The 16938-nt window shown below is 42.7% G+C and overlaps 1 protein-coding gene across 1 annotated transcript; it reads left to right on the top strand.

The window, feature by feature from the left end:
• Positions 1-376: 376 nt before the first annotated feature.
• Positions 377-10776, top strand: SEC61A1 (SEC61 translocon subunit alpha 1). The gene is made up of 12 exons (XM_074914215.1): positions 377-466; positions 1923-1990; positions 2633-2698; positions 2799-2877; positions 3810-3941; positions 4723-4832; positions 5053-5206; positions 6042-6202; positions 6854-7051; positions 7473-7664; positions 9223-9299; positions 10235-10776. The coding sequence occupies exons 1-12, from the start codon at positions 460-462 to the stop codon at positions 10419-10421; spliced, it is 1431 nt and encodes a 476-aa protein (XP_074770316.1). The 5' UTR covers positions 377-459; the 3' UTR covers positions 10422-10776.
• The last annotated feature ends 6162 nt before the right edge of the window (positions 10777-16938 follow it).

Raw genomic sequence — 16938 nt, 5'->3', positions numbered from 1 at the left:
TCGAAATCTCTTAAGCCCACGTTATGATTTCTGATAGCTAAAGCCTGCGTTCTTCAAAATAACCTACGGCCGCAGCACCTGCCCAGGGCTCTCAGGTACCAGTCCCACAGCTCACTAAGATGGCGGCCAGGGCGACCAAGACTGCAACTCCCAGCAAGTCGCGCGCCGCCTCGCCATCTGATTGGTTGCCTGGACCGGCGGCGAGCCAATAAGCATCAGGGACCCTCCGCGGGCCCCTCGCAGGGTGCGGCTCGCGCGGTGCGTGATGGGAGTTGTAGGCGCTTTGCCGCCGCGGCTGCCGTGGGCCGGCGCGGGCGGCGGCGCCTGCGCAGTGGCGGCGGCGCCCGGCGAGCGCGGCGCGTGGCAGGAAGCGGAAGGGGGCGGCGGGACCGAGCCCTGACGTGTCCCTCTGAGGCCGCTGCCGCCGCGGCTCGCTCCGTGCTCCCGTCCGGCGGCGCCATGGGCAGTGAGTACCGGGAGGGGAGGGCAGCGGGGTCACCGCGGCGTGCGTGACGTCCGAGGGGCCGCGGCCCGGCCGCCGGCTCCCCTTTCACGGGCACCTCGGGACGGGCCTCGCGGGCGGCGCGGCGGCCCCTTCCCCCGCTCCCGTCCGGGGCGGCCGGGAGCCCCTCGGAGAGGCCCCCGGTCTGGGCCCTCGGGGCTGCCCGGCCAGCCCTGCGCGGGCTGCCCTTCCTCTGGGTTAGAGTCTCCCTCTGGATTTCATTTATTTATTTATTTTTAACCCGTGGCGGAGAAAAAACGATTTCCTGGTTCTGGCAGATGTCCCTAGGGAAGGGAGCTTGCTCTGTGATGCCCGGTGGCCGGCGCGCTCCGCCTGGCAGGCTCGGGCCCGGCCATCCCAGCTCGGGTGTGCCTGGCGCGGTACCGAGACGGGCTGTCGAGTTGGTGATCGGTCGTGGCGCTTTCGGTTACACTGCCGGAGTAAACTATAAACGGTGATCTGCAGCCTAGAAGTAATCCGAGTGAATGGAAGTGCTCACAGTCTGCTACCTCGAGGAAGAGCTGCTTGAAAAGCATCTGAGTCAATTGGTGTATTGTTGTAGATGTAGGAGAATCACGATTTGCTTTAAGCTTAAAACCACAGTCTAGTGTAACTTTTCTGGCAATTAATCATTTGACATTAAGTAGATCATTTTTATGGGCTGGTCTTAAAGGGTTACAAAATTGGCAGTGAAGTTGCTGCCTTCCAAAGAGAAGTGGGAAGCCACCAGTACTTTTAGTTTTTCTGGATCGTTGTATGCTTTTTAGTTCAAACAAGTCCAAAATACATGTGCAGGCTTAGATTTGACTTTTAGCGTTAACTCTGTTCGAAACCAGATCTCTCTGCTCATTGGAAAACTTATGACTCTGCAGATGCCCTCTTCTTTTCTATGCTTATTCTAAGACTGGGACTTTTCTGATCTTATGGCCTTTGCCTGAGATGTCCTCTAAAGCAACCTGAATTGCTGCTTAGGAACAGTGTGTAGGAATTCTTAAGCTGTATGGCCTAAAAGTAACACCTGACTTAAAGCTATCTTGGGTATTGTATTTCTCAGGCGGGGGGAGAAGCTATTAGGAAATAGATATTCAAGGGTATTGGTAAACTCATGCAAAACAATGACATGTTTGGGGTTTTTTTTGTACTGTCAACCTACTTGGTAAAATGGTAAAACTCATGACACTTTTTTCTTCTGTTTCCAGTCCATACTGTACTTACACCATACTAGCTGAATCTCTGTATGTTTAGAACAGATAATAATTTAATTAAAAAAAAAAACCCAAACAACACAACAACAAATCTTTATCCTTAACTGAGACTTTTAATATATAAAGTACATGTCCAAATTCAACTTCACTTGACCTTTTCTCGGTGTTCTTTGTATCTGTGTGCTCACTTTGTCTTTTAACTAATTTTCATACAGTAAAATTTCTTGAAGTAATCAAGCCCTTCTGTGTTATCTTGCCTGAAATCCAAAAGCCAGAACGGAAGGTAAGTTAATAAAATTTTCTTCACAGAGTATTTGTGTCATATAAAATGTTTACAGCTTAGTTTGCATTTGTGGGATGTGTGGATTTTTTCCTGTTGAGAGAATGGCAGCTTTAGGCAGGATTGTTTTGAGTGGAGTGCTGTCTGGTACACGGGGATGTACAAGGATGTGTTTGCTGGTGAATGCAGTTGTGCCGATGCAGTGAGTGGCGAGGTGTTGAAAGCAGTACGTATTGGGGTAGTTTAAAACAGCAACTTGAAAATCTTTGCTTCTAAAGTTCTAATCTAAGATTATTTGCTAAGGGAAGCTTTTCTGTATTATTATTTTTTTCTCACCAGAAGCTCTTTCTTGCGAACATGTAAAACTCATTTCTGTGGAAGTACTAGAATTACCTTCCATTGGCATAAAAATCTTGATTATGATTAAACTTTCAATAGATCTTTGTAATTTTCCTTGGCCTTCTATAATATAAAAGGGATGAACAACAAGTTATTTTCTTTAGGATGTCCTGTAATTTGTCCTTTCACAAGAAAATCACATGTGCTTTAGCAACTATGAAAGTTTGCCTAATTGACTAGATCTTGTTACTTTGACAGCCTTATCACCTTTGGTCGTTGGTTTTTAGTTTTGTTTTTTCCCTTTAGATTCAGTTTAAAGAAAAGGTACTATGGACAGCTATCACACTCTTCATCTTCTTAGTATGCTGCCAGGTATGTTTCTTCCTCTTGTTTGTAAGGAAGAGCTGAAATGTGTAAAGGACGTTTTGAAGTCTAATTTAATCCTGTTTTCCTCTGTTGGTTGGAAACACAGATTCCCTTGTTTGGGATCATGTCATCAGACTCAGCAGATCCTTTCTACTGGATGAGAGTGATTTTGGCATCAAATAGAGGTATGGTCAGTCTTTCAGGAGGACATTTCTTTAGCTTGAATCGAAATGGTTTTTGATTCGTTCTTACCTTGCGTTCTATTTTAATGTAAATAAAAACTGAATTAGAGAGGGAAAAGTCATTTTGTATATTATATAAATTCATAAACCACTGTGGCATTGGGAAAGGCACAACTTTGTGGACAAAATGAGTTTATGTCTGGCTGTGTGCTATCTAGTATGTACAAAAAACAAGGAGCATTTTGGAGGGAAAAGGATTAGGGAAGAGACAGTTGTTAATTACCTGTATGGCTGCTGTTGCAATCTTCTGTACATATTTCAAGCTTTTTGGTTTGCGTTTCAAACTGTATTATATAACAGTAATAACTGTATTATTTCAAACTGGTTTTCTGGGTGACATCTTAAAGTCTGTCTCAGAGAAGATTGAAATTCATGATAGTTTGTATAAATTTTGGTTTCTTATAGAGGCTTTTTAATACAGGTGTGACTTAAAAATGGTGACAGTTTCCTGAGTTCACTTTATCATTACGTATCATTTGGGCTGTCTGTCAGTTTATATCCTAATGAGATGTGCATATATGCGTGCAAGCAACTTGGTGCACTCTTGAAAAAAGTTTGGGTTTTCCTGTTTAAAATTACAAATAATCAAGTGACTGACTGTCAAAGGCAGAAAGCAGATTCCTACCTTGTTTTATGCAAATTTGTTCCTGACAGCAAGAGTCTCTTCCAGCAAACATATTCTTTAAGGCACTGAGGAGTACTGCGTTCCTTATCAGACTGCTTCTGTTATCATTGAAACCTTTTACATTTACAGAGTCTTGGAGTTTTATATCTTCTCCATGATGATGTAAAGGGTGGAAAAAGCAAGCTTTGAACTTCAAAAGTGCCTGGGTATGCTACACCCCATTACTTCCTTTCATTGTTGTGTCTGGCAGGTACGTTGATGGAGCTGGGCATTTCACCTATTGTCACTTCTGGGCTCATCATGCAGCTCTTGGCAGGTGCCAAGATAATTGAAGTTGGTGACACCCCAAAGGACAGAGCTCTCTTCAATGGAGCACAGAAACGTGAGTAACAGCTGGTATTAAAGACTGATGTTTTAAAATATCTCACCCTAACAATAGAAGGTGTAAACTTACCACATGATGAATGCGGGAGTCAGATATATGGGTTTCTCTCATGCTACGTGTTCACATTGTGCTACAGATTTTTTGGGTTTCATCAGTCTCTGAGGGGCTGCGCTCTGACTGGGTAGCTGTTACAGCTTCAGGAAGGTTTGAAAAGGAAAAGTGTCTGTGCAGCTAACATTGCTGCTCTAATCTCACTGGACAAACTGGGCAGTGCCTAGACTGTGGGGACCCAGCCTCTGAATGGTGTTGGTCAGTGTTAACCTAAAAAAGTTAATGATTCATATTATTTGTTGTAGTTGTTTTTACTTTGCAGTTTCAAGCATGGTTCTTTCTCAGCAATTAGAGACCTCTGTGTTTAGTTGATAAATGACTTTCAGAAAAATTTGAGTATTCTTTAGCTCTTTGATGCTGTACCACACAACTGATCTGTTTACTGGGAAAAATAACCATAAATTGCTAAGGTATTATCTTAGCACGCTCGGAGTTTTCAGTATCTAAAGTAATCTTCAGTAACCAAAGCCACTTGCTTCTAAGTGTTTGTTTCTGAACTGTCTGTGTATATTTCAGACAACAGACTTAACATCCTTGAATTTAAATGTCCTGTGACGGATGTGTTCCTCCCTAAATTTCTCTGAAAATAAGGGATTTGTATTTCTCTAATTGTCCACTGACATAAATCTTCAGAATAAATACATATTTTTTTCTTTTCATTCTACAGTGTTTGGAATGATCATTACCATCGGACAGTCCATCGTCTATGTAATGACTGGGATGTATGGAGACCCATCTGAGATGGGTGCTGGTATCTGCTTGCTCATCACAATTCAGGTAATTTCTCATCCTCTCTACTTACTCTCCCTCTGAATGGGTCAGAAAATCAGCCTTATGGAACTGCTTGCCCCACATGCAGAGAAAAAAGATCAAAGTGTGCCTGCTTCCTCAGATAGACGTAAATATATAGTCTTTCCTTATCTCTTAGTGCAAGTCGTTATTTTAACAGAAATTAAAAGGAGATGGGGTTAAGTCTGTGTTTCTTCTCTTTCTCTAGCTTTTTGTTGCTGGATTGATAGTTCTGCTCTTGGATGAGCTCCTACAGAAAGGATATGGTCTTGGTTCTGGCATCTCTCTCTTCATTGCTACCAATATCTGTGAGACTATTGTGTGGAAAGCATTCAGCCCCACCACAGTGAACACAGGACGAGGTAGTATGGTGTAGTCCATTTTCTGTACAAAAATTTTATACAAAAAGGCAGAATCTTTTTTTGGCAGTATGTTAACTTCAGTGCCAAATGCTGTTACTAGCATCTCAGCCGTGTAGTTGCCATGTACTGAATTTGCTAAGGCAGCAAGTGCTCCTATGCAAGGTGCAAGTACAAAGACATTTCTTCTTGGTTTTGCAGTATCTCAAAAAATATTTCCTGAATATGAATTCCCTACCGTGCCTCCATAAAAACTCGATGATGGTAGACTGCCATTGTATTATGGTTGCTGCCCAGCTTACTGACAAATACCATCTGTTTCTTTCTGCTCCTTGTATTTCTTACTCTTTGTCCCAAAGACTTTATTCTCCAAACCTGACAGGAGGTGATCGTGTTTGGTGCTGTGTAATAGAAAACATAAGTCAGGTTATCACGTCTGCTGTCACGCAAACAGTAACTCATGTCTCACTATGAATAAAACTAGAAAGGATGCTGCTTCCCTCATTCTTAAATTTTTTTTCAGAAGAGGAAAGGGGGAAAGAACTTGGTGAATGTCAGTGTTTCTAGATACCATTAAAGTTAGTCCATTTGATTGTTGGGTTATGATTTAGTTTTGGGGCCACTATAGGGGGATTTAAGATAAAAAAATCTTAGAAATAACAGAGCTGATATGCAAGACGACAGTAGTAGAAGTCTTGAGAGCATGCTCAAGATACAAAAGACTTGGAGAAATCCCATTTTGAATCCTGTAGTTCAGAAGTATGCCTAATGGGACAAAGCACTGAAGTTTGGAGACAATCACACCACACGTAACTTGGTTTTTCTTTTCCTTTCCCAGGCATGGAATTTGAGGGAGCCATCATTGCACTGTTCCATCTCCTGGCCACTCGTACAGACAAAGTCAGAGCTCTTCGTGAGGCCTTTTACCGTCAGAATCTCCCCAACCTCATGAATCTGATTGCCACCATCTTTGTCTTTGCTATTGTAATTTATTTCCAGGTCAGTTGGAATACAGAGGATTATAAAATTGTTTGTATGGAAGTCGATCTGTAATCTGCTTCCTTCTACAGAAAGTTATATTTTCACTTTCTAGTGCCTTCAGAAGATTAAGTTTTTGTACCTGCAACGTCTGGATGTTCATTTAACACTAGCTTTGCTTAATCAGTTTCCACACTTACTGTAACTGCCCAAAAGACTTGAGACCTACTTTGGTCTCTGAAAAGAACCCAGATGAACGTGTACATGTAGTACTGCCTCACTCAAATGCTATTGCTTTTTGTTGGAAAATACTTTGAAGTCTTTAAGCCTGTGTGTCTCTTACTGTGTTGTTGCAGCAAACTGCGGAAGAATATAGAAGGGTTTAATGTTTCTTTCCCTGGATGCTCTATTCAGTCTTCTTGAAAATTCCAGTTTCTTGTGATTCTCTCTTTTGTGCTTTCTGAAATGTGTGTGTTTAGAGAGCCCTGCAGGCTTCCAGGCCCTTTGCAGAAGTGTTTGCATGGATAGCCCTCTGGATAGAGTGTGTGTACTTACACAGAATGACTGCAGGTTTTTTCTATTGCTGTCGAGGCCTTGCACTTGCAATTTATGACCTGTGGTATGGGTCCACGTCCAGATATAATGGGGGACTTTCTTCTGAAAACTTTTCAGGGCTTCAGAGTGGATCTTCCTATCAAATCTGCTCGCTACCGTGGCCAGTACAACACCTACCCTATCAAGCTGTTCTACACTTCCAACATTCCCATTATTCTTCAGTCCGCCCTGGTGTCAAACTTGTACGTCATCTCCCAGATGCTTTCTGCTCGCTTCAGTGGCAACTTACTGGTTAGCCTGCTGGGCACCTGGTCTGTGAGTATTTCTTCTAATCTTGCATAGAGCCGTATAAGAGCACCATTAAAGTGCATGATTGAAGAGATGGTCTCTCTGAATATTCAGGCACTCTGCTACAGGAGGTCATGCACGCTGAAACTCCTAAATTAGTAATCTGTTTAAATTAATGGTAGAGTAGGAGACCTGCTGTGATGAGTGTAGATGTTAGGTCTCCATTTACCTTTTACCTTGGGCTGTTCTTTGTCCTAGGTATTTTTGCTGTTCCTTACTGTATTCCATTTCCACTTTAGAAACTCCTTGTGATAGGAAAGGGGAATCTCTGTGTGCTGCTGTAGTGGTAATGATACAGAGTGACTTGAAGGTGATACAAACCCAGGCTTAGCTGAAGGGCTAAGGAATAGTGAGAACGTTTTGGTGACTGCTTGCTTCTTCCTTCTAGGACACGTCATCTGGAGGCCCTGCTCGTGCTTATCCCGTTGGTGGACTTTGTTATTATCTGTCACCTCCAGAGTCCTTTTCTTCAGTGTTAGAAGACCCTGTACATGCAGTAGTTTATATTGTATTTATGTTGGGCTCCTGTGCTTTCTTCTCCAAGACATGGATTGAAGTCTCTGGCTCCTCTGCCAAAGATGTAAGTTTAAAATGATAAATCCTTTAAGCTTACATGATGAAAACAGATGGGCTGTTGTAAGAGTAAGACTGACTTTCTTCTGAAATAGCTGTTACGCTGGTGAACTTGTTGGTTATATTTATCATTTGTATAAACAGTGACTATGTCTTTTTTGTAAGTGAGGAGGATGAGAGCAGAATGGGGCTAATTTTTTCTGTTTACTGCTTTTTCAGAAACAACAATAAACACAACTCAGTTGCTTTCATTTGCGTTAGGAAACTTTGAACCTTGCCATGTAACATCTGATCAGTGTGAGGGCAGGAAAGGTAGAAACTCTTCCAGTGCCAAATGTCAGATGCACCATGTGCAAGGTAGCTGTCACTTAAGAACTTGCAGATAAAACTTGAATACTCATGCTTGGCATAGACACTTCTTTTTGGGGAAGATTAACCAGAGGTTGTTATTTTTAACTTGAGAGCGTGATAACAGAGAATATAGTGCAGTGCATTAATGTAGCTGAGCCTAGCTTCTCGAAATTTGCATTTGCTGCAGGATATTTGATATTCAGCAACTGTGTCACTCTGCAATTGGAATTGGAAAACAAGATGGAAAATAGTTGTCATTGTGGTGTGTTTGTATTGTGTGGTTTTGGGTAGGAAATCAAGTTTGGCAGCCATATGGAATGGTTTCATCCATTCTTTCACAAATATGTAATAGCTGCACAGTTACTGTAGCAGCGCGAGCACTCTCTTGTTTTGGACTTGAATCTGGCTGGCTGTCGGCAGGCGTGCAGGGAGGCATTCCCAGCCATGTATAGCCAGATTTTTATTTCACTATAAACCAACGGACAGCTTTTAGGACATTAATATCCTTTCCCGATACCGAATAAAGTCCATGTAAACAAGGTCAGAAGCAGAAATTGATATTCGCTATATAGTGGAAGACTGGTGGCTTAATCATCTGGAAGTGTGTTTTCTTAGTATATTAGATTCAGTGACAAGCACCTTCAGAAGTTCCCCTGCTAGACTTTCGAGTTCGCCTCAGTTGTTAGTAAAATGCTTGCAGGGCTCTATTGTAACGCTGTACAATTGCAGAAATCCAATTTAAAAATAATGTTCCAGGAAGGGATTCTTTCGAAGTCATACAGCTTCTAATCTGGCCCACAAATAAGTGCTTAGCTCAGCTGAGTGTGGGAAACTGGAGTGGATGCTTCATAGGATGGGATGGTTTTGCTAACATCTACTAAACCCTAACCAGGAGAAGGGTAGGTGGCAAAACAGGAATTGAATTACGTGTGTGAGAGCCCACTAACTTCCAGATTTTCCTTTTTGCAGTAGGACTAGAGTTATCCAAAAAGCTTCATGTAATAGACAGTGTGGAAAAGTGCCTGTGACTGCAATCTATTTGAAGTTAAAATACTGGATATTTGAAACTCAAATGAAGAATGTAAAAAACAATACCAAAAAACCCAAACACACCACTGTTTGCTGAAATGGCTTCTGTTTTCCCCTAGTACTAAGTTGGGTGGCCATGGCAAACGACCCTAAACTTACTTGCTCCATTCCTTGATTCAATACAGGTTGCCAAACAGTTGAAAGAACAACAAATGGTAATGCGAGGCCACAGAGAAACTTCAATGGTACATGAACTAAACAGGTGAGCTGTGCCTTTCACGGGCTAGTTATGCAAAGCGTGACATGGAAACACGTGGCAAATTTTGTTTCGACTTCCATTTTCTGGAACACAGATACTCTTTTGGCTTCAATGTTAAATGTGTGAGGCAGAATTTTGTCTCATTAATGGAAGACTTGTACAGTGCAGCATATTCTTGCCTTAAAATTAGAGAGTGTGCCTTGAATTCTGGGGCTTGTGTGTTCCTGTTAGATTTTTCATTTTTATACTTTTTATAGGGTAGCTAAAAATTAGTATTTGAGTGTACTTTCTACTTCAAACTGATGCAGAAGTATTTTTTTTTTACTGTAACTTTTAATGTGTAATGTCTTGAGTACTGTTTTCATGTAGACCTTCTAAGACAAGTAGTTAGCTGAATCTACTAGGTGCAGAGGTAGGCAGGGCTTGGTGTCTAGGTTTTGTAATTGCAGCGTAGGACCTATGCACCCTTCATGTTACAGACATGTTACTTTAGATTTCAGTTATCTCCAAATGACTTTAAGAGCTAGTAACCATAAGGTTAATCTTTGTGCTTAATTGCATGGTAGACTGTAATACTTTCTCTTCTTAGCTTAGCATTTTTTTCACCCTAGTGAGGTTGAGTTTTTTATTTCCTTGCCTTGTATTCTGGTACTATTGCATGTTCCTTATCTTGGATTGTAGACCCATGAGAGAAGAGAACATTCTGCCATTGACTTTTTTCCCATTCATCTAATTTCATTCTTGGTTTTTTTGACCACCTGGTTAGATTATCTCTGTAGTGTTCTTCCTGTTTTTGATGGGATTGGTTTTCTAGAAACAAACTTGTCTCTGATTTAGCTGTTTTGCCATAGATCCCCTATACCACTAACCCCGGTGTATTTGTTAATATCTTGAGCAAACTAATGGCACCTTTTCTGTGCTCATTTTGTGTTTTACAGGTACATCCCTACAGCTGCTGCATTTGGTGGTCTCTGTATTGGTGCCCTCTCTGTGTTGGCAGACTTCCTTGGGGCAATTGGGTCTGGAACTGGAATTTTGCTTGCTGTCACTATCATTTATCAGTACTTTGAAATTTTTGTAAAGGAACAGAGTGAAGTTGGCAGTATGGGAGCTCTTCTTTTCTAAACCTAGCTTCTCATGGACCTGGGAAAGAGGGGAGGAACACTCTCAAATAGCCAGTCAGGTGAAAAGAAGTAACATAAACTTGATGTCATTCTATAGGATCGCATATTTTAATAATGTTTCCAAAGCGCATTCCCTTATGTTGAAACTTTTCTAGCATACTGTTTGCATTTTATAAATTGATGAGGAAAAATGTGCAAAAAATTTTTTTAAATAAAATTGTTTTTTAATTACATGTTAGGAGAATCAGCTTTCTGAATTGGGTTTAGTTCAATGACTCTTGAAAATTTTTTAAGGCCCTTTCAAATTTAGTATACCTGAAGCCTTTACAGGTTTTAATAAATGTTTGCTAAATGAGTGTTTGGAAGGGATTTTTTTCCATTTATCTTGTTTTGCAGTTCCTTTGCAGTAGCGGTGAGAAAAGTCTCTCCCTCTAATGCTCAAGTTCCAGAATTACGGTTGTAAGCACAAAAAGTGTTTAATATGTTCAGTTTTGTGTTTGGGGTTTTTTTTTTTTCAGTATGGCAGATCTGGAAGGCAGTTCTTTCTTTTTACTATATGATATCTCTAATTCCAAATGTTTTGTCTCGTAATTACTACACTAGACCTTGTCAGGTGTTGAATATTGGCTTGAGACTGTTGTCGAGTTTCTGTATAAGGAAGGAATATGTTCTTTCCCACCACCCCTCCTCCATGAGCAGAAAACTCAGGTCAGTCAAAGATTCTGCCAGAGTCTGTGCCTAAGAGTTGCAACTTTGAAACTTGGTCATCTGGCAGCTTTATAAATCTTTCTAATTAGTTTTCATCGCCATTAGAGGTAGCACTTCTAGTTCTGATGCTAGCTGAAAGAAATGGATGTTATAGCTGCTTCGACGCAAATCGCTTGTGCTCTTTGCTAAAGTTTCTCTCATTGATAATAAATTCTGGTCTCGTAGCAATCAGGATGTTATCTGACTACTCATATCTAGTGAACTTTGAGTCTCATTATCACAAGGGAGTGTGAAAAGAATGTATGTTAATTGTCTGTTTCTATAGATCTAGATACGAGACCCTTGTCAGATAACTCCTGCAAGTTGCTTATGTAGGAGGCTTTTCCATCCTCTGCTCTCAGTGACTTGAATGGTGCATAGAAAAGTACTTTTTCAGAAGGTATTCGGACTCCTTTTTTTTGAAGATTACACTTTCAAATGGGAGAAGTTACAGTAAAAGGCTTTAATGGACCAGAGTAGTACTTAATTTTCCATCTTAATTTTGATTGTCAGTACTAATAAGGTGCCTAGGACCAAATGCAGATATTTGTGTACGAGTCTTGTCAATACACTTTTCCTCAATCAGTATTGGACGACGTGGAAACCAGAATGAGGAGCTGTCATGTTGGGATGTTTCTCTACACAGCATCAACATGCCTCCTGTGCATTTCTGCATGTTGGCTGACGGTATATCAATTCCTGTTTCTGCTTGGAGTGATGGGACTCTGTTACGTACCCAAGGAGCACAGATGACCCCCAGAAACCCTGGTTAATGCACTGAGCTCAAATACCAAATGCGTGAGAAACCTGCAAATTTGGGGTGAGACATACCTATCAATAAAAGTGGAACTCCTGGGGTGAGGATCACAAGTGTAAAAGGAACAAAAGTATGAGGATAAGGTGCTCACTGCCAACCATTCACTTATTACTTCACACAATGTTCAATAATTTTTCTGTCTTTGATAAAGTACTGGTATGCCACAGCACAATTTTGATGTGAAATAAGGGATGGTTAAAAAGTGACTTTAAAAGGAGAGGGAAGGAGTGTGGTGTGGTTCTTCTGCTTTGGGGATTTTTTTTTGTGGTGTTTTTCCAGGAAGCCCAATACGAATTTTGGTTTGAAATAAAAGGACTCCACTTTTGGGCACGCGGCTCTGGCTGGGCTGGAGCTGTACATGTATTTTCGGTCATATCTGTTCGAACTGGTTGCAGTTTAGACTGTTAGCTCTCCAGTGTCTAAGCAGCACTTGTTCTACACATCTGTATTTTTGTTGTCTAGTGGTGAAACCTTTGTCTGTTATCAAGCAGCTATGTCCTCGAAGCAGGACCTGCTGGTCATACACGTTGGATGTTCACAAAAAGAAATAATGCCTCGACAGTCTGCTTTATAATGAAATAAAGTACATCTTTGGAGCTAGTGCTTGGCTTTCAGTGCTTTGAATACTGCTACAATTCTAACGCGTTACCTTCCTAGGAGACTGTGTAAGTGATCCCTCTGAAAACAGCTGCTCAGGGTGTCCGGGTACAATAAAGACAAGTTGTATTTGCTCCAAGGTCTTCTCTCAGCAGTAGGCTGCCAAAAGAACAGACCCTTAACCATTCCTCTGGGCTTTCCTGTTCTAGAAGAGTTGCAATTCAGAAGGTGCTACCCAAGTCAATAGTGGAGGAGTGAGGTAATGGTGCATCAGTTCACCAAAAAGTGTATTTCCATGTGAAATACAGTGCCAGTTTTTTGTAGCATGATAGTAGTCACAGGCTATTAATTGAAACAGCAAAACACAAAGCTACTGATAATCCCCAGACTGTTTTTGCCCTCTTGAGTTTTTAAACTTCAGTTGGAATAAGAAAAAATGTTCCTTCTTCCTGAACAGAAATATACTAATACTTAGAAGCAAATTTATTTAAAATACTGGTGCTGGATGCAAGATGTTCAGCCAGGATTTTGGTTGTGTATGAAGTAGTTTTAAACAACAGCTTGATTTCTCCCTTGCTGTTTTATTTTTCCCCAGGAACTCTGTGTTAATAACAACTGTAGGAATGTTACACCATCACACGTACAGTCACAGAAGTAGCTGAAGTCACTGTAGGTGCGAGGAGTTATCCACAAGACAGCAAGGTAGAATATCAGCACCAAGGCAAAGTTTGAGATCCCTTCTGCTGGTGGTGTGTTAAGTGCAAAGTTCTTTGCATAGCCTTTTCTTCTGCACTGTAGGTTGTTTCATGTGAAAACTTGTGCCAATAGCACTTTAAGCGCTGGATGTTTGAATTTTGTCCCTATTACTCAGGAAGCCTTACAAACCATCTAGTTTATTTTAGTTCACTTATTCCTAGAGCATATCTCCATGTAACTTTGAGATGGCAAACAAAGGGACTTTTTTTTCCTAATTAGTTGAACATTTTGTTTGTTGTTCGGGTTTTTTTTGTTTAAAAGAAAATCCTTTTGGCTGCGACTATAAAGGTTGTTGCTTTAGTCTGTGAAATGTTTCATGGCTGTGCTCCCATGATTACTTCTGGGGATAACCCTGTCCCTGCATTGTAAACAGACTGGAATTTGTGGAACAGATTTCTCAGCCAGCTTTTGGTAAAGGAGGCGGCTGAGGTGCCTGGTACCTGCTTTTCCTAATTGTCCTCTCGTGCAGCAAGGAATAATAAGCTTTAGGCGGCCTTCCATTTTATCCCCGCTTCGGGGAGTTTCGCTCAGGTTTTTGCAAGCTGTTTGCCTGCTGCTGTGGTGTGACCCCGCTGCGGGAGTCCGGGTCGGGGCCCGCTGCCTGGAGCCCGGGTCGGCTTCCTGGTGCCTGGCTGGGTGCTGCGGGGTGCTGGAGCCTTTCCCCGGCGGGGTGCTATCGCCAGCCAGTGTGCAGGGGAGGGAGAGCAGCGACATTTCTGAAACTCTTTTCCTCGGTTGGTGGCTGGGGCGGCCTGCCGTCTCCCTTTCTCTGGCTGCTCCCTCTGCCAGCTTTCTGACATGAAACCCCAGCCTTCGCCGCCTTCCTGCCGAAAAAGGTCGGGGTTTGAACTGCGGCCAGCGGCGAGCGGTGCTGCTGGCATCCTCCCAGCCCTACGGGGCGATGCGCAGGTGTTCAAACAATGCCTGCCTGTGGAGGGGCTCCGGGCCCCCCAGCCTCCCCCCAGCTCCCCGAAGGCCGCGCTGGCACGCCGGCGGGGCGCCTGCCCGCCGGGTGGCAATGTTACACCGCGGTTCCAGGCTTGGCTCGCCCAACGGCCTGTTCCGTCTGTTCCAAGCGCCCGTCCTTTCTTTTCCTTTGCCGCTGCGCTGGTGGGTGTTGTACAAGGTAAAAAGTTGGGAACAGAGTTTGCCAGTATTTATTTATACTTCCTAAGATCGGGGCCAGGATAGAGGTGGTTCTAAGCTGAAATGCTGAAAATGGTCATCTTCTGCTTTTAGACGGCATAATATTTTCTAATATCTTTCAAGCGCGCTAGGTGTCAAGGGGCAGTTGCTGTTGCAGCCCCTTAGTCTGCTGAATATTGCTATACATGTTAAGCCTAGACTGAGACAGTCTGTGAGATTGGAAAGAAGACAAAGCAGCATGTAAAACCAAAATCCATATTCTAAGCTGGGGACCTAATTAGTCAGCTAGACTTTAAGCTGCTGTTTTATAATATGTGACTGGATGGATCTGCTAAAATTGAAACTCTTCTGTGGGCCAGGTTCTAGCAGTCCTCTGGCTATTGCTGATGTGAGGCTAGCCAAGCTGGCAGCGCTTGGCAGAAAGGAAATACCCTGACAATTGGCACCTCCTTTGGCAGCTGTATCAGAGGGGCTAGAGACTGAATGAGCACAGCCAGGATATACTTTGTCATCGCCGAGTGGGCTGTCGAGGTCAGAGATGGGATGCCTGCTCCGAGATACTTCTTGGGAGAACAAGAAGACTGGGCCAAGTCAGTTTTCCAGCAATATGAATACCTGAGAGCTTAAAATAGAGGGAACAAATAAAACAGAAGAACAATTAGGACATAAATTCTTAAAAAGCTGTTTCAGACGTTTTCGTATTGCTTTAGAGAAAAGCAGGATACGTGGCACATATAAAATCCCAGATTCCCCTTTTTATGTATTAGGGCTGAAGTAGACGGTTCCAAAAATGGTGCGAGCACTGTTGGGGGATATTAGCTATCTGAAATCCAAGATGAGTATTATTCACTTTAATCTTCAGCATGTTTTTAGCCATTTGATGTTCTTACAGCTCTGATGTGTCTCTTCTGTATACCTGTGGGGTGAAGCTTTATGAAGGAAAAAGGCAGCTCCAGACATACGGGAGTGGGAAACAGCGAGGAGAACATTTTGCATGATTAACTTCACTATGTAAGTGTGAATTTTGTTTTTGTTTAAATAGCTTTATCTTTTGGCAATGCAAGAACAAGAAATTGCTGCTGCGGCTCGATTCCCAAGGGCTGCAGAACTATGCCTGATGCATCTAGAGCAAGGGTTCCCCGGGACCACAAATGCAGTCATTTCTGCAACGAGGGGGTATAACCGTACACCAGCGTGGCTGGCAGGCGGGCGGCGAGGAGCCACGGCTCCAGGGAGGAGTGGTGGGAAGAAATACCACAGCAGGGAGGGCAGCGAGGAGCTGCGTCCTTGGGAAGCCAGGGTGTGGGGGTATGACGCGATGTGCTTACGGCGGGTGCATCTAAGAATGCTCTTGAGCTCCAGGATTTTGACGACTGCTGACCACAAATCGTGAGTGCGTCGTGCTGATGGGGATGGGGATTAAAATTGCAAAGGGGTAGCTGCCTGCTAGATCTCCCCAGGAAGAGGAAGCCCAGAATACCTGTGTTCTATAGCAATCCATGTTTTGTTTAACCTTGGTATCCCAGCCTGACCTGGTGTTCTCTTTCCACAAAGTTTTCCTCATGTTCTGCAGATGTAGAAACTTGTAGGATAGGGAAGTGTGTTTATTAAAAGTGCTTAGAAAAGAAATTAATTTATCTCAGACATTTGAGGTTGGAGCTTGAACTGGTGATCTTTAAGTTATAAGAGCAACATGGTTTTTTTTAACCTGGCCCCTTTTGCTTTGAGTAACTTTTGAAAGGAGGAGAGATTCATGGGGCGCGGCGAGGTTTAACATCTTTAGGTAGGTAGAAAAGAGCTGCCTTTTATCTCAGTGCCTCCCATTTCTTACGCACTACAGGCTAGTGGAAGCAAGCCAACATTTGGGATAAGGCTTCTCTAATTTAATGATGGAACACAGTAACATAAGCCAGGGGATCTAACACAACTTTCTGCACTTGAGGTACATTGCTGTCATTTTTATTTAGCTTTAAATCACTTGTATCTGCCTTTTTGTAGTGGATAGCTGGAAGCTTGCAGGACCCTTCAAACTGGAATGGTGATGGGGTATCTTGTGTGAAAAGCAAAAAGAGTCTTGTAGAGCAAATAAGCTAGAAGGGTTCCCATTTTTATGAAGTGGATTCTCAGCTGTTGCTTGTACTGCAGGATTTGCTTGGTTTGTATGAGAGTGCCCATTTGGTGGTACTGGTTGTAATTACAACATGAGAGAGATTTTTGGCTCCAAAGATTGTACAGTCTGACTTTAAAAAAATCCAGAGGAAATGCCGTGGAGAGGACAGGGCTTGTCCCTGGTCATATAGCTGGTCACTGCAAGAGTCCTGGTTCGGATACGGTGTCTGTGCCATGCCATCTCTGTACCTGCTTCTTCCATGGCTGTTGCCTGTTCTTGAAGCACCAGAAGGAAATGTTTACTCTGTAGAAGTTGAAATACAGATCCAAATTGCACATGTGTATG

The sequence above is a fragment of the Athene noctua genome, chromosome 10 (genome assembly GCF_965140245.1).
Source record: "Athene noctua chromosome 10, bAthNoc1.hap1.1, whole genome shotgun sequence".
Classification (NCBI taxonomy): Eukaryota; Metazoa; Chordata; class Aves; order Strigiformes; family Strigidae; genus Athene; species Athene noctua.
This window is presented reverse-complemented; position numbering and strand designations above follow the sequence as displayed.